This window comes from Fusarium redolens (assembly GCF_020744475.1).
Source record: "Fusarium redolens strain MPI-CAGE-AT-0023 chromosome Unknown BKA55scaffold_39, whole genome shotgun sequence".
Taxonomy (NCBI): Eukaryota; Fungi; Ascomycota; class Sordariomycetes; order Hypocreales; family Nectriaceae; genus Fusarium; species Fusarium redolens.
Window position 1 is genome coordinate 183,328 of NW_025763702.1, and position 25,279 is coordinate 208,606.

The 25,279-nt window shown below is 38.5% G+C and overlaps 2 protein-coding genes across 2 annotated transcripts; one reads left to right on the forward strand and one right to left on the reverse strand.

The window, feature by feature from the left end:
• Window positions 1-2,009: 2,009 nt before the first annotated feature.
• BKA55DRAFT_721711 (uncharacterized protein) lies at window positions 2,010-2,634 on the reverse strand. Its single transcript, XM_046201017.1, has one exon. It carries the CDS (start codon window positions 2,444-2,446, stop codon window positions 2,252-2,254), a length of 195 nt encoding a protein of 64 aa, XP_046040945.1. The 5' UTR covers window positions 2,447-2,634; the 3' UTR covers window positions 2,010-2,251.
• Window positions 2,635-15,327: 12,693 nt separating this feature from the next.
• On the forward strand, window positions 15,328-22,846 carry BKA55DRAFT_698639 (uncharacterized protein; the record flags this gene model as incomplete). The annotated part of the gene is made up of 3 exons (XM_046200537.1): window positions 15,328-15,811; window positions 15,930-19,549; window positions 19,682-22,846. The coding sequence occupies 3 exons, from the start codon at window positions 15,328-15,330 to the stop codon at window positions 22,844-22,846; spliced, it is 7,269 nt and encodes a 2,422-aa protein (XP_046040946.1).
• Between the last annotated feature and the right edge of the window lie 2,433 nt (window positions 22,847-25,279).

Sequence of the window (25,279 nt, forward strand, 5' to 3'; positions counted from 1 at the left end):
AATATATATTTCTAAATATAAGTTACCTTATAAATTAACTATTTAATATCTGCAGATTAGTCTATATTTAATAGATATTTATAAGGAGGTAATAAATCGCAAGACTATCCTAATATCTATAAACCTAAATATGCTATTTTAATATTATACAGAAAGACTAACTATATCTACTATTATACAGATATATTACTATATAATTAAGAGTAGCCTTAAATATAATAACCTAACTATTAGCAAAGCTACTATCTTCTTAAAGATTAACTAAAATAAGCCTAAAACTCTTCTTTATTATCTAGCAAAACCTAAATATAAAGTATTAGTATATCTAAATAGCTTTTATATCTATATAGCTATTAGCTAATACCTAACCTTTATACTAATAATACTTAATTTACTTAAGGAGTAATATAAATATAGATAGGAAGAATATTAAAGTGTTATAAATAACCTGAAAATATAGGCAGAAGATTTTAAGATAATATTATGCTTAATCCTAGAAAACGAATAATTAGCATTATTAAAGTATTTACCTAATTACTAACTAACTACTTATAACAATATCGAGCAATTATTATACCTCTTATATAAAAGAAAACAGCAAGCTACTAAGCCGCAAATCGATAAAATATTATCAAGAAGGGACAATAGGCAAGAACCATCTAATAACAAATTAATTAGGCCGCCAGATACTCCTACACTAGCAAGATAAAGTACAGGATAAGCAAGTCAGCAGAGCTAATAACTAGCAAGGCAGCCCCGTAAAGATATTTATTAATAAGGTCGCCAGTATTATATTTAAAAATGCCTTCTCGGTCTAATGTAGGGAGGTTTCCTTAATCCTAAATACCCTAATGTTACTCTCTACTACAGTAACCGCCCTATATAAGCATATTATCCCGTCAGTTATAGCAAATAGCTTACGCTTCTCTAGAAACAGCTAGAGCAATTATTAGATAAAGGAATCACGCAATTAAGACAAGGTAATACCTGCAGCATTCTTTTTCAAGTTACTCTACTAGCCTATAGCTATATGTTTCTCGGTAAGGGCATAGTGCAGGCCTTTATTAGCAATCTTATACATAAGGCTGCAGTATATAACTGCTTAAGCCTACTTTAAGGTTATAATATGCCTGTATTTCTAGGTGCTATAAATCTTTAAGCAATAGATAAGATCTACTACTTTGTTTATCGAGTTTACGTGGTATATATAATGTTTTTATCTTAAGGCAGAGATAGTCTTGCTAACGCATTAAAGACTAGTAGCTTTATAAATAAAAATCTCTAGAACATAGCTATTACAGCATTACGCGCCATATACTAAGAGGGAGTAGTTTATAAGGATATTTTATTTTTAAATATGCTATTTAATTGCAAGGTTAAAAGGGTTATAATAATCGATTTTAAGAGGGCAGTTCTTATTAAGCTACCTAGACCTCCCTTAGCTTAACTAGTGCTAAATAAATGCCAGTAAAAGCCAGAAGAAATAGAGTGCAAGAAAACAGCAACCTTATCCTATAATATTTATTAAGTAAGTAGGGGGTTCTTAAAGGATATCCTTAATATAAAGATAGTATTTTAGGATTTAGATTTACAGTATAGAATCGCAAAATAGCTAAATAATTATAAATACTTCTGCAATAAATGCCTTATAAAACGCATAACTTATAAAAATTCTCTAACCTTATAATATAACAGGCAGCTAAGTAATCCTTGCAGGTTCTTAAAGTTATATAAAAGCGGCCTAATCCCTGGGTTTAGGGGCTTATCGGCAAGCTAATTAATAAGACGCTATAAGAGGTTCTCTAGCCACTTAAAAAGCCCTAATCATGCCCCATACTCGCTTTTATATATATCAGTAAAACGAGGTAGTCTATTATCTTCGGTCTTCTTAAGTATGTTAATATAGTTAGGTAAGATATAGAAATCTAGTAAGTCTAAGGTATATAGCATATGCTAATAGATTTGCGAGCTCGGATATATAGGATATAGTGCTAGCAGTTTAAGATATAGTAGGATTACCACTATGTGGTTCTTGTTCTGTTTGCCTATACAGTTAGGGATTAATCACCATCTATAATAAACTTAAGCAAATAGGCATTATACTTAATAAAGGATCTAAATCTCTTACTTTGTCTTTTAAGATATAACGTAAAGTATGCCTCTTTATAAAAGCTCTTACAACACCACAATATAGGACTGCAGATAGCTATAATATAGATTTATCTTACAGCTATAGGTCTTTTGCCAGAACTTACCCTATTATGCTATATTCTAGGAATTTAGAGCTAGAAAAATATATAATAGGGAACTTATATTTATATAAAAGATTTCTGCTATCCCTATACTTATCCTGCCACTCGAACTCTCTAGAGTTAATGTTATAGGTAATATAGCTAGGCGCCTTACAAGAGAGGCCTAAGCTTTTAAGAGTCGCTAAGATACCCATGCTCTTTAAATCTATAAGCAGAAGAAGGAGTATAGCAAGCCAGCACTAAGACTATTTGCAATAAATAAGGTATAACTCTCCAGCCTTGGGTTGGAAGACCTTGCGCACTTGGGATTGTTTAGCCGCTCGTTAAGCTATACGCAAGTTATAGGTTGGCCACGGTCGCAACGGCGCTTCCGCCGCGCCTGTGCAGCGATTGCAAATGCTTCTGCTCCTTAATTATAATTAGCAGGGGTATAATCGCTTGCTTAATAAAAGTCCGGCAAGATCGACGCTACTATAAGTAAAAGGATATTACTTATAAGAAAGATAGATAATATATCTTTTGTTTATAGAGAACGCGTACTTATTTACTAGGCTTATGCTAGTAATAGGTTACTACTCCTTTATACCTAGCTTAGGCTGCTTTCCGTTATCTCAACTAATAATCTTTAGTTAAGAACAACATGCCCATATCCTCGCTCTATAAGAGCTATAGCTCGTGAACTCACAGTGAACTTACTAGCAAGCGAATTTACTTGCTAGGATCTTGGTTTACTTATCCTTATTATATGCGCATAGGCCTCAAGCGGATGTCGTTTGTCTTTCTATCCTAAACTATATAACCTCACCTATTAATTAATATTTATTCTTAATTTATGATTATAATTTAACTCTTCCTTTATATATAATGCAAATCTCCTTTCCTATCTCCTCTACTTCTAGGTATTTTAAGTCTAAGATAGTGTAAAGAATAATAAGCTCTTATATAACTTCTAATTTAAGAATCTACACGAAACCACCCTAGATGTAATAAACGGATATTTTATATAAGCGTTCCTTAATGCGGGCGAGTTTGATTAAATAACGGTAGGGAGGCTGCAGCCAATAAACTTTCCTAGCGCTAACAGAAGGAAGAGCTCTAAGGAATACAGTGCGACTATGCCTATTATACAGTGACGTTATAAAGACTGACCGACCAGGTACGAGCACGCTGTTGTCTTTTCAAGCCTACAGGCTAGGCCCTATTGTTATCCGAGCATCCCGCATCGAGTTAATGAAGTTTCTTATCGAGCTTGGTTTTAAGGTCGCCAGGACTAGAAACCCCTAGGGTAGACCTTTTTAGAGGGCTAATTTAATATAAGAAAAATAAATAGCAAAGAAGAAGTAAAGTAATTAGAAATAGTTAAGGTATAGGTTAAATTCAAGGCAACATTATACTAATAGGTTTTTAAGACCTAAATTTTAGTAAGAGAGACCTATTAAGTAGAAAATTACAGGCAGTCTTAAATAGCAGAATAAAAACTTGTATTTAAAAAACAGTACTCTAATTATTAACAGAATGCTGGTTTTAGAAAATTGTTTTAGTTACTACTTCCTAACTCTGCCTTCTTGGATTTTAATTAATAACTAATATAAAATTACAGGTCTAGCGCGGACATAATTACTCAGGATTTAAAAAACAATATAACCCAACTAACCCTATCTTCCCATTATTACCGCTCCCTTCCCTTGGCTAATAGCCAGGGCGTCTTATTATTTATCTATTCTGACGTAATGTGAAATACAGTTTTCTGGTAGGGATTGCTAGGTCTTGAGAGCTCTAGGGTAGGCCATTTCGGCTAAAAAAGAACTGCGCGAGCTAATTAAACAAAATAGAGAAGCCCAGGCAGTCCTGAGCGGCAGAACAAGTACTTAGATACAGAAAACAGTACTTAGACGCTATTAACAGAATGCTGGTTTTGGAAAATTACCTAGTTATTACCTCCTACTTCTGCCCTTAACAGTTTCCCGGGTTTTTAACTAGTAGCTAATATAACTATAATATAATTTAATTAACCCTATCTTCCTATTACTAGGCATATGGCTTTATGCTTTTAAGGTTTTAACCCCATTGCAATAAGCTATTTATCCCTTAAACCCTTTTATTTTCCCACTCTTAACTAAATAATATAAGTATGTTAAGTAATAGTATAAAACCCCTAATTATCTCTCTTTCTATCTTACATAATAGCAAGCAGTTAGAGCTAAAACTAATTAGCCCTTAGAGTCTTGTTTTTAAATTTTAGTCTAATTATCATTCCTAAGCTCTATATAAAGTCATTTCTATATTACCTCCTATACTTTATAAGTTACTTATAGATAGCAAATTGCCTTCTCCTATGCCTAAAGCCTTAAGTTATAAAGAAGCTGCCTAATAATGCTAATCTAATATTTGGGCTATTATTAAAGAGTGCAAGCAAACTAATAATAAATTTAGTAACCTGGAATTTAATATTAAGAAAGATTTTGCTAGCTATAACTACAATTGCCTATTTAGTATTGAAAGAGCCTGTAATAATAATAATAAGGAATAATACGCAAAACCAGGCTTGGTTTATTATATACTGTAGATTTTTAAAAACCCTAAATTTATTGCTAATAACTTTATCTTAAATATTAAATAAGGAACCTGCAGGAACTGTTAGTAGCTTGCAGCACTGGCATCTATATGCCTTTAAAAGTAACTAATAGAAAAGATTTATATTACTTATAATAAGGATTATGGCATTTATAGGTTTATCTTTTATTATAATAGGGGGTAGATCTTAACTGTAATAGATAATAACCTATATCTTACTAAAGAGGATTTTAATTAAGATGTATATAATAATATAGGTAAGAGGGCTAGGCTTTATAAAAAGCAGAAGCAGACGGGCTCTAATGCTCTCTTCTTCTTAAAGTGCAGAGGCGCTAACGAGACCTAGGTACTGCTGCTAGAGAAGGCTGTAAATAGCCCTATAGATATTATCCTAACCGCTAGGCCGTTAGTAGTTTAGGCCAAACTGCTAACCTCCGAAAATGGCATAGGCCAATAATAATATAGGGAAACCCTATCTGGTAGAGATAGGACAGATAACAGGGGGGCTAAACTACTAACCCTAAACTACTAACCTTATAAGCAGCTAATTATAAACTTAAAGTTAACCCTAAGTCTTTACTTTAATCTAGGGTAAACCAGGATAGGAAATAAAAAAATAGAAAAAGTAAAGTAAGAAAAGAAAGATAAATAGATAATATAAGATAGAAAAGGAAAAAAAGAGGCTAAGATAGTTTATCTATCTATTTATACTACCTCTCTCTTTTTCTCTCTATCTTATTTTAATTTAAAAAGGCTATAACTAACTAGCTTAATTTATCTAACTATATATATAACCTAACCAATTAACTATAGCTATAATAGCCTAATAGCACCTGCCAGACTTACTACCTAGTAATACTAATAGCAATACCTAGGCAATAGGGAGAAGAATAGGCAGGCTAGAAAGAAAAAAGGGCAAAGAAAGGTGGCTTCTTTATAATAAAGAATATTAATTACTAATTTATGCCTTTTATAGCTATGTAGTCTGTTTCTATAACTTAAAAGGCTATCTAAAGGATTGCTACTTAAATCTTAGCTATTAAGTCTGCAGTAATCTTATTTACTATTATAAGGGCCTGCTACTAATACTACTAGAAAAGGGGCTAAAAGAGGATTAACTAGCTAGGCATGGCTTATCTAACCTGGCTAAGCCTGTTAAGGGTCTCCCTATTTACTATAGTTTTGCATATACCTAGCCAGGCTGCAGGTACCTTATGCTAAGCTAGAAGTGCCTATATATATACTTTAATAATAAGCATAATACTAAGGTAGCTAAGAGGAAGACCTAGGCAGACCTCTAGGCTACTATATATTTATAGACCTTCTTTACTAGTTTAAAGAGGGCAATCTATTACTTCTGTATTTATAAAGTAAGAAGAGGGGAAGGAGAGAGGGAGGAAGGGGAGGGAAGTAAAAGAAGAAGGAGAAGAGGAAGAAGAGTAATAATAGTTACCTAGCTAGAAGACTAAATAATAATTGCCTATATTACTAAAGGATAGTTACTATAGCAAGAGAAATAAGAAGAGATATAAAAGGTTATAAATAAAGGTATCTTAAGGTATAAGATAACTAACTAACTAAAGCAAATTAGCTAGTTAGCCTACTTTACTAATAAGAACCTAATAGATATTTAGGCCTATAATAAGATACCTAGCTAAGGCAATAAAGGTAATAATAAGGTACTATAGTATATAAATAAAGCTCTAAATTAACTCTTCTTTAACTACTATATTAGCAGACTAAAGAGCATGCCCTTAATAACCCAACTACTACTAGCTAGCCTATACCCTTATAATGCCTATAACTAACTATTTAGGCCGCTATAAGAGAAAACTAATATAAACTAGTACCTAGGCTATATAAAACGCTTTTTGTATTACTATCTTAATATATTATTACTAAAAGAAGAGGTCCTCCTAGCTAACTATAGCTTTTACTTTATATTAAAGTAAAGGGCTAACCTTAAAAAGCTTTAGGCCTATCTATAAGAGGAGAAAGATAAAGAGATTAAGGGAGATAATAATAAGGCAAAGGAGGACAAGATTAAGGGGGGCAGGCTATTAAGCAGCCGCTATAATAGCCCTAATAGCAATAAGGGCCTATAAGAGCAGATATTATAGGTCTTAGCAGGCTTCTAGATACAGCGGCTTGATAGGGACCCTTTCGCAAGCCTGCTATAGCACTTTATTAGCATGCTAGGGATTAATGGCAAGATAGGGCAGCTGCAACCGGCCTACCTATTTACCTACATACTTACCAGTCTTATCTTTACAGGATAGGCGCTATTAGGGGAGTAGGCTATACTTACCTAGGAGCAGGACGGCATAAAAGACCTTACCTAACGATTTGCCTAGGTCTGGGATGCCTAGCTCTATAAGGCTATATACTTACCTATAAGTTATATATTAAGCTTACTCTTATTTAAGAAGAAGATTATAAGGGAGATAGGGAGCAGGCTTATAATATCTTAAAGTAAGTAAGGTAAGATAATATACTTTATAGGCAGGCTAATCTTAATAGAAGACCTCTAGACTATAATAGCTAAGATAACAGCTAATATTAAGGACCTCTTCTAGGGTTAGCTAATATTTAAGGAGGGTAATAATAAGCGCTTTATAATCCCCCTGGCTAGTATTAAGGATAACCTTATATAGATAAGGCAAGGGCAATCCTTTATCTATTATAATAGTCTTGCTAGTAAAGAGGTTAAAATACTTAAGGACCTTATTATAAGCTCCTAGAAAACTGACCTTCTTAACTAAATAAGCAAGTAAAAGTAGGCAGGCATTAAGAAGTACCTTAAGCTAGTTAAGAGGTTTAAGGAGTTCTTATTACTCCTTGCCTATATTATAAGAGGCCAACCTAGCTAAAGAAAGGAGATTATAAGGCTATACCTTATTAATAGCATTAATAGGGACTGCAATATCTTTATTATTAATAGTAAGGTTATTCTTATTATATAGTATTATAAATCCCTTACTTACTTTAACTTGCCTAAGGTTATCCCTTACTTCTTGCCTAGGCAAATTAGGTAACTATTTATAATATATATAATTTATATCTAGCTGCTAATAGATTGCTAGGAGGCCGATAAGTAAGAGCTATATAGGGAGAAGATAGTACTGCTAAGTAACTTTATCTAGTATAATAAGGTAATAAGAGAAGTACCTTAAGAAAGTAGCTAAATATTAGTAGCTATAGGGAGGTAGATATCTTACTATATTAACTGCCGGATTATGTTTTAGAATTGGCGCTATATTGCTATTACTATTAGTAAAAAGTATGCCTATAATTAAAAAGCTAGCTAGGCTAACTTTAAGGATAATAAGGATAATTATAATAAGTTAAAGCAGTATAAGGTATTAGATAACCTAGCTGCCTCTTATACTAGCCAGATAGCTACTAATTATAGTATTATAATTAATATACTTAAATACTTAATAGCTAAGTCTCTAGAGATCTTTAGGCAGGTAAGCTATTACTAGTATAAGTTCCTTAGCTATAATAAAAGCTTATTACTATTATTATTGCTATTAGGTAAGAAGGTTAAGCCTATTCCTAAATAAGATAGAGAGGTAAAGGAAGGATACCCCTCTAAGAAGCAGGCTAAGGTTATATCTCTTAAGGCATTATAGGCAGGCAAGATAGGGGTAAAAGAGAAGGAGAAGTAGGAAAAGGAAAAGAATAAAGAGGAGGAGGAAGAGGATATAATTATATAGGCACTATAGGCAGTACTATATAATAATAATGCCTGATTTTAGTTACCCTAGCAAGAAGAAGCTATAAGGCAAGCTATAGCTTAATAAAGCCTGCTTATAGCAATACTATTAATAGGTAGTAGCAAGAGCTTGGTCTTTATAGTCCTAGCTATACTAGTAAGTATAGGTATTACTATTATAATAGCTCCTTATATTAAGCTTAAGAGGCAGCTTATTTAATACTATATTAATACTAGCCTAAATTGCAAGCCCTAGCCTGAGGTATAGTTATCTTAGCCTAGGATTATACTTATATTAGCTAAGGCAGCTATAACTAATAACTTCCTATAATAGGCAGCTAACTTAAGTATTAATAGGAGGCTAGACTATATAGTTATTAATAAGTACTACCTAACCTTTATAGCTGCTAAGACCTACTGCTTAAAGCTTTAGGGCCTTGTCCTCTTATAGAGCCTAGGTTATCCCTTTATCTTCCTAACTAGGACCCTGCCGCCGCTCCGCCAGCATAACTTTAAGGAGGCTATATAGCTATAAAACCCGCTTTATATACAGGAATTAAGTTACTGGCTAAATGTGTAATATGCTATCCTTTATATCTATAATAGGGGAGGCATAATAGAAGTAAAGAGATAGGTAGAGGTATAATTGCTAGACCTATTAGTAAGGGAAAAGGGTATTATATACTATATTAGCCAGGCAAAATATAAAGCCCTTGCCTATTAGCTTAACTGCTACTATTACTATACCTTATATAATAATAGTAACTTGCAGTTTATTACCTAGTATAAGGAGGGTTTCTAGGCATAGCTTTAAGGCAAGGCCCCTTATATAATAATAATAATAGCTCTAGGCATAGGCATTAATATTGCTAGTATTATCTATATTATCTACCTTAAGGCGCCCTTTAGTATTATTAACTATACCTAGGAGGCCAGGCAGGCCAGATAAACCGGAGAGCCTGTAATAGCCGAGGTTATTATTAAAGATAAGGACTGGCCAGATAAGGATACTGCAGGCAAGGCCTGCTTAGATATAAGTATGCAGGAGGTATATAGGCTAGTCTAGACCTAAGGGTGCTGGCATTAGCTACTTAGCTAATGCCTAGATAGCGACCTGTAGGACTATAAGAACCTCGGCGGCAATAATAAGGCTAAGGTCATAAGATGCAATAACTGCCACTATAATAAGCTAGTATAAAAGAGCGAGCTATTAGTGCAGGGGATTATTGCTTTATATGCCTAAGGCAGGCAGGATGCCTATGCCTTTAAAGTTCTTAAATCTGCCTTAAAAGAGGTTAAGGAGCTTAGCAAGATAGGCTATTATATCTGCTAGATATTTAATAGTATTAAGGAGGCTAGGCATATATAAGGCAAGTATTAGTTAATAGCCAGGATAAAAGACCTATCCTTTACTAGCTATATAGACTTCCAGGGTCTAATTAACTATAAGAAGGACTAGCAGGTAAGATTCCTAAGCTACTTTTATTACTATATATTATAAGAGCTTTACTAAGATAGCTATAAGATAAAGGGGGCCTTATGCTAGTAGTGGAAATATATAATAATCCCTATAGCATTAGCTATAATTATAAAGGTAAATTTACTACTATAGATATAAGAGGCAGCTAGATAAGAGTTTAAGAGCTAATAAGATTATAAGGACTAGCTAGGTTAGAAGTATAATAAGCTATTATATAAGCAAGAAATAATTAATATTATAGCAGTATTTATAATAGTACTTAACTAGAGGCAAGAGAATAAAAATAAAGGAAAATAAAATAATTAAAAGAAAAGTAATATAATAAAATAAGAAATATAATAATAATAAAAATAATAAATTTAATAAAAGTAATAATAGTAATAATAGTTTAGATAGTAAATTAATTAATTAATAAATAAATAAATAAATAAATAAATAATAATAATATTTAGGTAAATCTAAGGTAGCTAAATAGTAATAATAAGTAGGCAATAAGATAAGGAAGTTAGGTATAGTATAAAGGGCAATTAGGATAGAAAATATTAAGTATAATTATTATTTATTTTTATTATTATTATCTATTAGGTTGCTTGCTTATATATTAAGGACTAAGGGTAATAAAAATAATTTACCTATAGCCCTAACCCTAACCCTAAAGTAAAAGTAAAAGTTTTAGTTTAATTAAGGAAGGTAAGAGGCTAATAAGTATTTAAGAGAGTTAGGCAAAGGATAAAAACAAATTAGCTAGCTATTATATTAATATTAAGCTATAAGTTAAATTAAGGCTTAAGTATAGCCTTTAACCCTAGGAGTAACCCTAAGTATTATTAAGATATAATTTATTATAAATTAGCTACTAAAATAAGTAATTTTACTTAAATCTTTATACTTAATTATTTAATACTAGGCCGAGTTGCTAATTAACTTAAATTAACCCTAACTCTATACTTAGGGTTAGCTAGTGCATTAAGTAATTAGCCTAAAAAGCCAGGCATATAGGCTATAATATCTATTACCTATAGACCGGCCACTACCCCTACAGACTGGCTACCTTATTTTTTACCTAGCTACCTAAATTATATATACTTTAAATAGCTATAACTCTATTAATTTAATTCTAATTAATTTTAAATTAATACTAATTAGTTTAAAATACCTTTTTTTATTAAAAAAAATATAAGTATTATACTTTAAATAGTTATAAATAAAGTTTTAGTAAATAAAGTAATAAAAGATTATGGCATTAATTGTTTTACTTTATAAGGTTAAATTAAAGGAAGTATAATACTAAGAGAAGCTTAAAAAAGGCAGTAAAAGCTCTTTAATATTTAGGAAAGGTATTTAAAAGATTAAATTCTTATTTAGGCTAATTTAGGATGCCTTATATTATATTAATAAGTTAGGGAGTTTACTAGTAAGATTACTATTTATAATAGCTTTTTAGAAGGTATTAAAAAGAACTAGCTTTAGGGCTTTTTAAGTTAAAATAAAGTTATTAAGACTTTAAAAGGTAAGAAAATTAATTATAACTAATATTATAAAGCTTTTACTAAATTAATAAAGGCGTTTTTTATATTATTAATAATACTAATAATATAAATAGTTAAGTAAAAGAATAAATATAATATTAATAAAGTTAAAATAATAAAAAGGATAAGAATAAATAGTCTATTTCTTAGCTATAAGTATAAAAAGTTAATACTTATTTATTAGCCTAGGTATTATTAAAATATAATTTATTATAAATTAGCTATTAAAATATATAATTTTACTTAAATTTTTATACTTAATTATTTAATACTAGGCCAAGTTATTAATTAGCCTAAATTAACCTTAACTTTATATTTAAGGTTAGCTAGTATAATATATAATTAGCTTAAAAAGCTAGGTATATAGACTTTATATATAAAATTATAGCTTATATAAAAATATTATTATTAGTATTTAAATTATTATAAATTAACTTTTTTAATTATTATAAGTTAACTTTCTAATTTAATATAAAATAAAATAATATTTTAGGCTATATTATATATTAAAGGCCTTTAGTGCCTAATTTACTGCCTAAGTCTTTAAATTACTACTTAACTCTTTAAATTACTGCCTAACTCTTTAAATTACTACTTAACTCTCTAAATTACTACTTAACTCTTTAAATCACTGCCTAACTCTCTAAATCACTACTTAAGTCTCTAAATTACTGCTTAACTCTTTAAATCACTGCCTAACTCTCTAAATTACTACTCGAGTCTCTAAATTATTACTTAACTCTCTAAATTACTATAGGTTAACCCTTTAATTACCTATACCTACCTTCTAAATTACTATAGGGTAACTTACTAGATATTCTGTAATTATACCTGCTATAGCTCTATAAGCCCTAATAGCATCCCCTGTATTGTTTAGTAACTAATAAACTAATTTTAGTAGGGAAATAAAAGGACACTAATATAACATAAGGCAGCTAATAAACTAAATCTAGGGTAACTAATAAACTCCAGTTTGCCTATAATAAGTAATATAATCTATATAAAAACTTATAGGTTTATAAATTACTATTATAAGATTATAATAAAATGCTTTTTTCCTTAAATAAATATTTTAAATATAATTAAGTATTAGATTTAACTATAAATGCTAGATTTAATATTACTTAATTAGTAAGGGTAGCCTATATACAGCACCTAATTAGGAGCTTACCTTAACTACTGCATAGAGATATAGCAGTTATACTTATATTAGCTATTATTAATAGAAGAAAAGTAAGTTTACTTAAGAAGTAAGTAAAAGGGGTTTAATAAAGTTGGAAAAAAGATATTCTTTAATTTATTCTTACTTATATTATGATTAATACTGCTATTAAATATTAAGTTAATATAATAAAATATTTTAACTATATAAATAACCTATGCCTTTTATATTATAAGTTATATAATTATATAGTTATATACTAAAGAATCTAAGTATATCTTTATAATAAACTATATAAACTTATAAAGAGGGAAATTAATAAAGTTAAGTTATAGGCTAAAGCACTTAACCTTATTAAAAGCAATAAGGAAATATTAGCTCTGCTGCCTATTCTGGATATTAATTAACTAATTAAAGCACTTAGTAAGCCTAAAAGCAGAGGGTTTTAATATACCTTTACTATAAAATGCCAGACTGTAAGTATAAACTTAAGATAAAAAAATAAATACCTTAGGAAAGTGTATAGCATTAAGCTAGACCTAAAGCCTGGTCCCTAAAAGGCTAGTACTATTAAAATAAATATAGACTTGCCTTACTAGAGAGGTAATATATTCTATTAGCAGCTCTTTGCCAAGGGTCTATATAGCAAATACTTTAAGGTTATAAGAGGTTATAATTTAAAAAGTCTAGATGCTAAGTAGGTAAGGGCAGAGCTTGCCGTTTAATAGGCTATATAAGCCTTTTAGGCAAAGTTTAAAAAGGCCTAAAAGAAAGAGATAAAGGTTATTAAAGAAATAGGTAACTTAATAGCACCTAACTTATAGCTTTATTAATTAGGATTAATAGCCTACTTAAAAGATTTTAGTAATAAAAAACAATTCCTAAGAGACCTTATCTTATTAAAGTATATTCTAAAGCTAGATAACCCTAAGGATAATTCTAAGCTCTAATATATATATAGCTATTAGATATTTAATTCGAAAAGCTTCTAGTATAGCCAGGCCTAATACAGTCTCCTAAAACATGTTATTTAAGGTTAACCAGAAAGAACTATATAAAGAGCATAGTATACCCTTTTACTTCTAGTTTAAGCACCAGACTTAGAAAAAGTATATCGCTATCTATTTTTAATTCTTTACCTATGCCATTTAGGCTATATCTTATAAGAATATAGCTAATTAATTACTATTTAAGCTTACTAAGGGCTAAACTACTACTTTTAATATAATAATAAACTATACTATAAAACTTATTAATATTAAGAATAAGATTAAGCCTATACCGGCATTATTACAGATTAATAAGTTATATAAACTCCTTAAAAATACTATACTTATCTTTTATATCTCTATTCTTAACTACTTTACTAAGGCAACTAAGTATAATAATATACTTATTAGCTTCTTAACTATATTAAGTATTTAAGATAATAAGACTTAGGAAAATTATATAAACTTTACCCCTAAACTCTTAGCTATTATAGCTATCTCTTAAGTATTTCTTATAAAGTATATAGTTAATAAGAGGGCTTTATATATTTAATAAAGAATAAAGCAAGGATAGACTAGATAAGAAGCTAAGGAGAAGAGTTTAAGGCACTTTAAAATTATATTTAAGATAATATACTAGTTTTTAGTTAATAGCGCTAAGGGTTAAGATACTATACTAATATAATTTATTATTTAGCTTTATAATTATAATATAATAGCTAGCAGTTAGCAGGCAATGCCAGGTTTAATTAGTTAGGATAATAAGGATATAATTTATAAAGGCATCTATATTAATATCCTTAAGGTCTAATTTATACTACAGGCTACTTTATAAAGAGCTAAGATACTGCTATATAAGTATTTACTTTTCTATAAGGAGTATAGGGTTATATTAGGCTATGGAAAGCTATCTTGCTTAGGTCATATGGGGATATGGAGGTTAGGGTTGATGCGTGAGTTCAGAGAACAAAAACTTCTCAAAATGGGCCAAAAGCCAAGTATATGATAGAGCGAGACAAGCTTATTTTGATGAAACTAGACCCCGATTTTTCTCAAGTCTGTGGAATAAGTTATGATGATTCAGAATATTTAGTCGATTGATTCTAGTCAAGTTGGTTGATGACAAAGAATTTCTTGGCTCACGATAAATTCAAATAGGTATAGCGACGACCCACTTTGAAAGTCTTGGCTCACGATTAATTCAATCTGGTTTAGCGCGAAAACCTGGTGACACAATTTCGCGACCTTTCCTGATCAGTTGAAACCTATTACCCTAAAATCCAAGGCGACGAGGGGGAGAGCTACCATTCAATTGGCCTGGTAGCTTCATTGAGTCCTCAAGCCTTGACGAAATAGGGAGTCATATGCTAGTGCAAAATATCGTACAAAGACTTACAGTGCGTAGCTCTCTTTGCGATAATTCTAAAAAGAAATGTCTCGAGGTTGTTTGTAAGGCCGGGCCTTATTGGGCGCCAGCACCTTGGAAGGATGCCGCGCTCTTGTTCATTGTTTTTGCTTTTTTTAACGCGATTATGTAAACTACGAGCCCAGCCAGAAGACGCGTCTCGCAGATCTTAATGTTATGGAACCCATTTCCGTTGCCATCAGAGATCAAGCAAGATAATGTCTCAACCAGCCCCTAGACGTCGTGGTCGACCCAGGAAGACAGAATCTGAAGAAGCGCGGGTCGCTCGGGAGCGTGCTCTGCAGCGCGTACGATCACAACGATACTACGAACGAAAACATCAGCAAGCCGTGCAGCCCTCTCTCCCGCCCGCCGAACTGCACCAAACAGAATTCGTGCATTACCACCATACGTTGTCTCGGCAGTCACCAGCTGCATCGTCAACGGACCCGAGTACCGGCTTCCACCTGGAGTCGCAACTCCACATTCCCATACCAGATGAAGATCCACTGCCGGTCGAGTCTACTTTGATCGATCACGAACCAAGCGGCGTAGAGGTGGATTCAGCTGAAGGACCGTGTGATCTACCATCTGTGGAGGATGATGATCCACATACGGGTAATGCAACGCCCCAGTCTCGCCAAGTTATAGAAGAACAAACGACTCATTTCAGCCTGGGCACGCAATCTATCCCTCATTCAGGTAAGTCTCTTCATCTCACTCCCGTGCGAGATGCCTGTCAAGAATGGTTTCGCCTCAAATCCCTTGAAGCACCATCTCGAGTCCTGGCTACAACCCGCATAACTGACCCTGATTATAGCTTCTCTTCACCATATTGATGACGTCGCCGATGGCCATGATGTTGAGGATAGATCCTATGGCATCCCCGAATTTACCAATCACCGCCCTCAAAATCCGCCGCCTTCAGAGAACCCAATCCCGAGGCTCGAGAAACATCTTGCTCAGGAGTGGATGATGCATCCAAGCTGTTCAAGAGAAGAACATGATGCAGACCACGGGAAGTTAATCGAGACTGCTTGCCACCGTTCTTGTGACTCACTAGAAGATGTTATCGCTCGGCTCGATGGATTGATGAATGATGATCATAGCCATGACCCCCTACCGCATGTCACTGAACCCACTTCTGATATTCTCGATCATGCTTCTTCGGCGGACGATCCTTGCAGTAATAACCTGCCTCACAATTCTAATTCACAAGAGCACACAAGCTCGCGTCAACGTGATTACAGGGCAGCTTGCCAAATCGCTCTTGAAGGATCTCTATGCGGTGGCGTACCACCGAGTCTTTGCTTGGAAGCCAAACATCGCCTTGCACAGCCTTTTACAGATAACTTCATCCGAAAAACGTACGACGTCGACAGCATATGTAGTTTCCCCTCGTCCTTGGCTGTCGCCAGGTTGGGTATTCAGTGGTACCCGCAACCACATGTTATCTTCAACCTCACGGATGACGTTCACATCAGCCTCGACATCCCTACCGAAGGCTTTCATCGCAACAATCTTCAGCCGCGAGGGAGTTGCCAGCAACGACGTCTATTACATCATATCCCAAACTATTGCTTTGGACGGGTTCAGGGCTTGATAGATACATTCATCTGGGTGTTCTTCCCTGCTTTGTGCCATCGCCACATACATGATAACTCCTATAAGCGGACTTCAATTCCCAAGGAGCAATACACATTATGGTATGATAAGGTCCTATTGCCAGCGGTTGTAGCAGCAGTTCAAGATCCAAGCATACTCCAGTACATTCCCCCAAGCCGCCGAGTCGCTCAATCTACGTCACGCGCTCGACAGGAGGGTATCTCCACTGAGTGTCTTACAGGTGCAAATGCGAGTATGGATGTGCTTGGTCAAGGCACAAGGAGCAACGCACTCTCATACTCACTTCAACACAGACACCTTGGGGCGATATGGCAGGAAATTCAATCGCGAATAATAGCATTTCCACAATTCGCTGGCGTAAGACTATACATGGGGGCGAAGAACCTGAAGCTTGCATACATGCACTTGGATATCGCTCAGACCCTCAGTGATTTTGACAATCAATGGAATGCCGCTGTTGACAAGAAATTCCTCGATCCAGACTGTACATTTATCGACATTGGTCGTCAATATACCCCTCAAATTGGGTCTGCTGCTGAGTCTAATGTCCTTATTTGGCGCCGCTGCTGTCTGAGACGACTATGGCGGCAGCGACAAGCATGGAGTCGTCAGTACAACACGGCGAAGCCTGACGAACATAACCACTCACAGTCTTTTGAGCCACGTCAATGTGGCGTCTCAACCCTTCGTCAAGCTGAGTACCCGTTCGTCACCACGCGCGACGCGGCCGACATGACAATCACACCCACCCACAATAGCCGTGAGGCTCGTGAAGGTCTCCTCTATAGCCAGTTTTATAACCTCGTCAAGATTCCTTTTGATGCCGCCAAACAGTACCCGTTTCAGAACCCCCAGCTCGAAAAGATGGCTCTGGATCCTTCCTACCTCGCTGATTGTGAAAAGTCTACCCGTGGAAGTCATGCAAATCAAGCTTCTCTCAAGCTCGCTTATCGATTAAGCAAACTTCGGGTTCGAGCTGCCTTGATTCCAAATGGTGAAGACGAGATCCCAGTTCCGTTCGCATATGGCGTTCGAGCTGAGGATCGCCTCTCTTGGGCGCTTCTACAACGTATACTCCCTCACTTGGCCCCCTCGCAGACAGCCGTCTCGGCTGTCCATGAAGAGGTTACGCCCGACCTGGAGCCACCTTTTTTCGCCATACAGTCAAGAACCATGGCACGCTTCCTACATAGCCATATCAATAGGTATTGTTTCCTCTTCGAGCACATCAAGTCTCAGACTGGACCCAGTTACTCATTACCAGAGACTGCTGTTATGGCAATGGCGCTCCGTAGCCTCCGTTTCAGCATGTCTGGTATCATCGCAAAGGAACCATTGTTGTGGAGAGATCGATGGAGACAGGGCCGCAGTACTACACCACAAAACGATCAGCAGCAGGGTGACGAAGTAGAGCTAGAAGGTCTAGGCTTGTACAAATCTTCAAGGGACTATGGGCTAGGCTGGTGGCTCCCAGGTAAATTTGATTGGGATAAATGGCGCTTCAAAAATGATGTTGGCGATCGAATTATTGCGAACCACCATATCATACAACGCGATTATGGTCGTCAATGGAGGGTTATTCAGGACATTCGTGATGTCCATGCACGCATGTGGCAGGCCTATAAGTGGGCTCAGCATTACTCAGTTCGAGAACGGCCAGTCAATCGGGGCATCTGGCTTGAGTACCTGTACAGTACTGTGATCGAGCTCTTCCAATGCGACGTCTGGTCCGAAGCCGTCAAGAGCCTCGACTGGACGACAGGTTCTGACCTCAACGAGAAGGCGGCCACTGAATTCTCTAAATCTGACCCCCCAGATTATTGCTACGATGTTCTACAAGACTTGTTCCACGATCGACGCCGGAGTATCAGTCACACTCGACCATATCTTCTGACGGGTAACAAGGTTCGTTCACTGGATATCTGGGACCTTGTATGTGACCTCTTGGGATTTGATCTCCATGAAGGACGACTTGAACCACGAAAATACCATAAAATCACTCCTTATCGTATTGCTGTGCGGCGCAGTTTTGAGGTCATAAGTGAAGTCCTAGGGTGCGCAGAAGCGTCTCGTTGGTTCATGAAGCTTGGTCGGCTCCTTTTACTGACACATTGGATACTGCCTTGGCCATCCACTACAAATATCATTTCTACCACAAAGGAGAGCCGCAAGAAAGGCCTTAAACGGAGACTGATCTGGGTCTCTATTGTTTACGCCACTCCCGATCTATTACGTCTGTACAGCTGTCGTTCTACCGTACCTATTTGTCCTATGGAGGACAGGGAACGCCAGATCACAATAAGAGACAAGCTCTGTGAAACCATGATCACAACATCAGCCAGGCGCTTCGGAACGTCTGGATGGACACCCGAGTCCGACCCGTTGGACAGACGTTTTCACTGGACCCCTGATGATCTTCTTCAATGTACCGCTACTACACTTTTTGTTGATGCTTTCAACATTGGTCGAGCTGTTGAGCCCTGTAGCAATGGGAAGATCTACCCCCTTGCTGAACGGGGCCGACCACCGATATTGAGGCTAGTGAAACGTATACGTAATAGCACACTTGAGGAGTTAGATCAGTTATTTAGCGAACTCATCAGGATCGTACAGACCGAGTCCATGGACAAACAAGCTGGGAACAGCTCTATGCCGTTAGGTTGCACGATCCCCTGCTTAAGTCAGTCTTCCACTGGCTCTAACAACCGGATGACACGGCATGGATTCAGCCATCAGAAGTCTGCCCTTAACTGTGACCAAACAGCAGACGAGGACACAATAGAATCTAAATCTGTCGAGAGGGAGAGCGAGAGCGTAAAGAGCAATACAAGTGATAGCGACTCTGCCGATTCAAGCGGGTCATGGAAACCTCCCATACGTCTAAAGCGCGCGCTTAGGTCTCGAAAATAACATCATGCCTCACGTAATATTGATAACGTACTCAAGCTTACCGCGCGGAGATCCCAAAAAATTCGCCTCCACAATGTCCCCAACTACTGCCTTGGACGTGTCATTGGCCTTGCGGATACGTTCATCTGGGCCTTCTTCCCTGCCCTTTTCTCCGGCAAGCTCTCCGATCCTTACAGCCAGACCTGTATTCCCAAAAAGAACTTCGTGCACTGGTACGAGGAGGTGATGCTGCCCGCCATACAAGCTGTTGTCGATGACAATAACATACTCCAGTATATCCCAAAGACACATGCCATCGCGTCTTCGGACTGCAGTGCGCCCCGGGAAGCGTTAGTAGCTCTGGCGGTGGCGGAGGAAGATGAGGCCGATATGGAAGAAGAACTGGATGGGTTTACCGGAGCGAAAAGACGAGACGGTCCGGCCGCACAGCCGGGGTCACGACGCAAGCACTTCTACGTCACGCTTCAGTCCCGCTACCTCGCAGCTTTATGGGAGGAGATACATTCCAGGGCTGCTCTCTGGCCTGAATATGCAGGGTTGCGACTCTACATGGCTGCTAAGAACACCAAACTGACATGGATGCGGCCCACGTTCGAGTCGGCACTCGCGGAGTGGCAGCACCACTGGAATTCTGCGGTTGACGAGGCGTACATTGATCCGGATGTCACTTACATTGACATCGGCCGCCAGATGACGCCGGCCGATACAGGACCACATGGACGCGTACTTATCTGGCGCCGTTGCTGCATGGATAGGCTCTGGCGTCGCCGGCTACAGTGGAGCCGGATCCAAAATCGGCTGTATCATCGTGAGGAAGACGCTTGCAAGGACGAATCGGGCAAACGTCAGGCTCCGCCAATCCGCAGGACGACCTATCCGTTTGTCACTCTTCGCGATGCGAGAGACATGACCATCACTCCTAGTTCATCAAGCTGGGAGCTTCGAAACGGTCTCGTGTATAGCCAGTTCTACAACCTCATCAAAGTTCCCTTCGATGCAGCTAAGCAGTACCCGTTCCAGAACCGCCACACCGAGAGCATGGCGCTAGACCCATCGTATCTCAGAGATCAACGTAACTCCACACGAGGGGCACATGCCCACCAGTCCCGAGTACAATGTGCCTACCGTCTGAGCAAGCTCCGTATTCATCGCAACGTTCCTGCTGTCGACCAGGATGATGATGATGATGATGATGATGATGAGATACATCATGAAGAATCAACACATCACCCATTCACATATGGTATACGTGCAGAAGACAGGGTATCATTGGCCCTTCTACGGCGTATCACTGGTATGTTCTCATCTAGCCCCCCGCAGGATGGGTCAGGCGATGATGAAGAAGATAAAGAGAGGGACCATCCATTCTTCTCCGTTTCTTCTCAAACGATGGCCCGTTTCCTCCGTGCTAGCGTCAATCGATATTGTTTCCTATTTGAGTATGTAAAATCGCAGACCGGCTTGAAATATTCACTTCCCGAGACTGTTGTTATGGCAGCAGCGCTTCGTGGACTTCGGTTCAGCTACGATTGTTCCCTCATCGCGAAAGAATCGGTACTCTGGGGAGATAGATGGACGTCGACGCAGCGCGTGAGAGTTGAGGGTGGGGAAGCGCGGATCGTCAAGGTAGAGCGAGAAGGGCTAGGTCTGAACAAGACGTCTAAGTCGCACGGATTTGGCTGGTGGCTACCAGGGAAGTTTGACTGGAATACCTGGCGGTTCGCTTCCGATGTTGGCGATCGACTCGCCGTAGGTAACGACCTCCTACGCCAGGATTACAAGCGTCAATGGAGAGTCCTCAAGGATATTCGAGACGTTCACGTTCGCATGTGGCAAGCCCAGAGTTGGCTAGGGCGATATCGAGTGCAGGACGACGCGGCGGCAAAGAGACTGTGGCTCGAATACCTGCACTCCACAGTCATCGAGCTCTTTCAGCGGGATGTCTGGCGTGTGGCCTTGAAGAGTATTAGCTGGAAGACGGGCTCTGATGTGACGGACGAGGCGTCGATGAGCTATCCAGTGTCTAGTCCACCAAGCTTATGCTACGATGGGCTATCGAACCTGTTTCACGACCGTCAACGTGATGTGAGCCACACGAGACCGCACCTTGTCGCCGGAAACAAAATACGGTCGACAAGCATGAAGGATCTCTTTGATGACCTATTCTCGCCGAGCTCTACTGGCACGGCTATGAAGCGTCGGAGAGGGTGGGCTTCGCTGCCCTACCGTATCGCAACTCGTCGAAGCATCGAGCTCGTGGAGATGGGTCTTGGGGCGGCGGCCGCAACACAGTGGTACGCACAGCTGAGGCGGATTGTGCTATTGACGCATTGGATTCTGCCCTGGCCATCAGACACAGAGCTTCTAACGACGACAAAGGAAAGCCGGGCTACCAATCTCAAACGCCGGCTTACCTGGGCCTCGATTATCCATAATACCCCATTGGATAAGTCCACAAGGCACCACGAACCAGCTATGCCAACGCGAAAAGTCAACGACGTAGATCGCCACGTCTCTGTGCAAGATAATCTATCGCAGCTATTATCAGAGGTATGCAAGCGTCGTTTCGGCATCACTGGGTGGGTGAATAGCTCAGATAATGCAAAGCCGTGCTACCACTGGTCTGCCGGGGATTTAGTCAGGAGCACGCGTGACTGTATTGACATTGATGCACTTCAACTTGGCCGTGCGGTTGAGGCGTACAACAGGGGTTGTATCTTTCCCGTCGTAGAGAGAGGCCATCCGCCCCAACTACGGATGGTTACACGCATCCGGGATAAGACTCTAGATGAACTCAGTCGATTGTTCGAGGAACTGTTAGAGGCAGGCGATGTCGACCCCAGCTCTCCAGTTGCGAGCATCACACCCGAAATCGGACAATCTCGCATGTTTTCGCGTTCCGCGACACGACAAGCCGAGCAAGACGCTGCAAGAGATCTGGCAGCACAGTCACGAGGATGTCGTTATCTGCAGCTACTAGCTAGGAAATATCCACGAACAGCGGATGAGCGGGAAAGGCTCCGGAGATATTTCCGACGGCGTGGCCGTGTACGAGCTGGCAAGGCTGTTGCCAATACGGATTCGATCCATTCAGGCGACACGAGTTTAACCGCGCAGACAGATGAAACGGATGGGTCGTGGAGGCCACAAAAACGTTTGAGAAAGGCAGTCAGAGATCAGATGACAGCCAAGCTAGAGTAATGTAGTAATCACTGTGAAGATCAGTCAAGACGGGCAGAGGCTTCTCCATAATAGATAGTGCAATAGCTACCTTTCATCCTTATGGCGAAGATAACACTAGTTTGAGGTGCACTGTCGAACCAGACGGGGGTGGGCGGCGTGAACGTATGCAGAGCGTACATGATGGGGTGAGAACTATGATGTACTCTCTTGCGCAATTTTAAGGCTACCTTTGTAGCGCACACGTGCATAAGTTATGATCGCAGCAGGCGACGGATAAAAAAAGCAAGTTGTTAGGTCCCAAAGCCTGGACAAGGTTTGTTGCCCAGCTAGAATAAGCCGTCGAGGTTTAACGGGAAATTAGGCAGTTTTGGCCGGCACCATACTTGGACCGATGTTTCAAAACCGACATCATACTCGACCCAAAAATTCTGTAAAATAATACACACCAAGTGAAGGAAAGAACTCCGACGCAATACTAAATACTAGATAGCCTAAGTCGAATATGTACTTTACGGTGGTTGAAGAGTAAAATACGTAGCGGCCACGGAATGGGTTGTTTGGTACAGGGTAGTTCGTTGAGTGTTGAAAAAATGAATTACCAGTAATAATATTCGGAAAAACCACGTCGCGACTCCAGCATCATCACCACCACTCCAACATGTATTTCTTCACGTAAGATGGGCGAAAAGTTATGTATTTGTGTTAAACAGTACAAGTCGAACGAAAACATACTTCAATATATTTCCCCAGAGTATTTCATGCCACGACGAGTCCCTTCTTCCTCGAGCCGGCTCAGCAATATATTTTTTGCGCCGGGAGTGGATGCATCTTCCTTTAAGATAAAAGGCACAGCGATTTCCTCAATAAGGTCACAAAACTTATGGATATCGTCCTTCTTAATGTCCCGTTTTGAACGGCAGACGAGAAGAATGCTTCGTTGCAGTCACAATTACGGCAACTAGGATGATGACCAAGGCCGGGGGGGGGGGGGGCAGGGGTAGCTGCAAGGGTTGGCTGGGCGGGTTCAAAAGGGAAGCAGTCCCCCAAATTTTGGAGCGGACCATTTCTCCACTTTCAACTACAGCCAAACTCAGAACAGGAAGAGCAGCGGCCATATTATGAATATGGGGATATACAGCAGCGAAGCGAGAAGGGTTGACGATCAGGTTGACAGATTCAATCAATTGGGTTTAAGTTTATTATTAACATATGCCTTTTCTCTTTTTTCTCTCTCTTTTCTTTTTTTCTCTCGTTTTTCTTCTTCTTCTTCTTCCTCTTCTCCGGCTCTTTCACTCCGTTGAGATTAGCCACAGTCGACCCTCCCCAATCTATGTCTCTCAAGTCGGGGCTGTAGAGACAATTGTACTACCGTGATGGTTTAGGCAATTGATCTTAGGATTAAGGGAGCAGACGGGTAGCCCAAGGGGGATATTAGTGACGTCTGCGGTTTTTCTTGGCTGGTCGCCTTGCCCATATATGCAGTGCATATTGAGCTCGGAGGGTTCCTATCCGAGGCGATTCATAAATGGATTCATGATCAACTGGTTGTCTGTTCCCTATTAGACTGGAAAGAGATTTTTGCAGTCACGGCTTGGTGTTCTAATAGGGAAACCTAGGCTCTCGCTGCTGTAGGATGAGCAGGGCGGCCAAGCGGCTGATTAATCTCGTCTCAGTTGCCGGTATGGGATATGAGATGAGATAGGTAGGGGCTTGGATTTGAAGGGAAGGGGAACATCTGGGGTATCGCTTTGATGTTTTACCCGTAGCCCTAAGTCTAAAGCACAAGCACAGGTTTTGGATTGGATTGGATTGGATTGGATTGATCGAGAAAGGTAAGAGGCCAGCTGTTGGGGTTAAGGGGGGGAAGGCAGACTTTTCGCTCTCCGAAGGGAGAGTCTTGAGAGTAGTTTTGTAGTTGTTGTCGGTGAGGACTCCAGTGCCTGGTAGTAGTAGGGAAGCCACTGACGGGTGACGCGGAGGGTTATCTGGGTTAGTTAGTCAGGGTTTCACAAGGGGGGTCAGGGTTGAAGGTTGAGGGTCTGCACAGTGCGATACAGTGTATTTTCGCACGGCCCTGAATAGGGCGTAGACTAGGTATAAGTATAGTGCAAAACAGAAAAGACAAAAAGGACTTTTTAAGACTTTGGGCGGGTGGGTGTACCGCTGTACGCGCGCGAGCGCGTGTTTAGCACTCGGCAGAGGCGCGGTAGCGCAAGAAAGAGAAAGAGAAAGTTGTGAAGAAACGACGGCAGTATCTAGGGATACACAGTGCATACAGTGCTAATCATCAGCGGCCGGCACTGTGTCGGGTTAGGGTTAGGGTTAGGGTTAGGGTTAGGGTTAGGGTTAGGGTTAGGGTTAGGGTTAGGGTTAGGGTTAGGGTTAGGGTTAGGGTTAGGGTTAGGGTTAGGGTTAGGGTTAGGGTTAGGGTTTAGGTTAGGTTTAGGGGTT

What these genes read in the sequence shown, in the direction of transcription:
- BKA55DRAFT_721711 (XM_046201017.1), bottom strand. Translation starts at nt 2,446, where the DNA reads ATGGGTATCTTAGCGACTCTTAAAAGCTTAGGCCTCTCTTGTAAGGCG.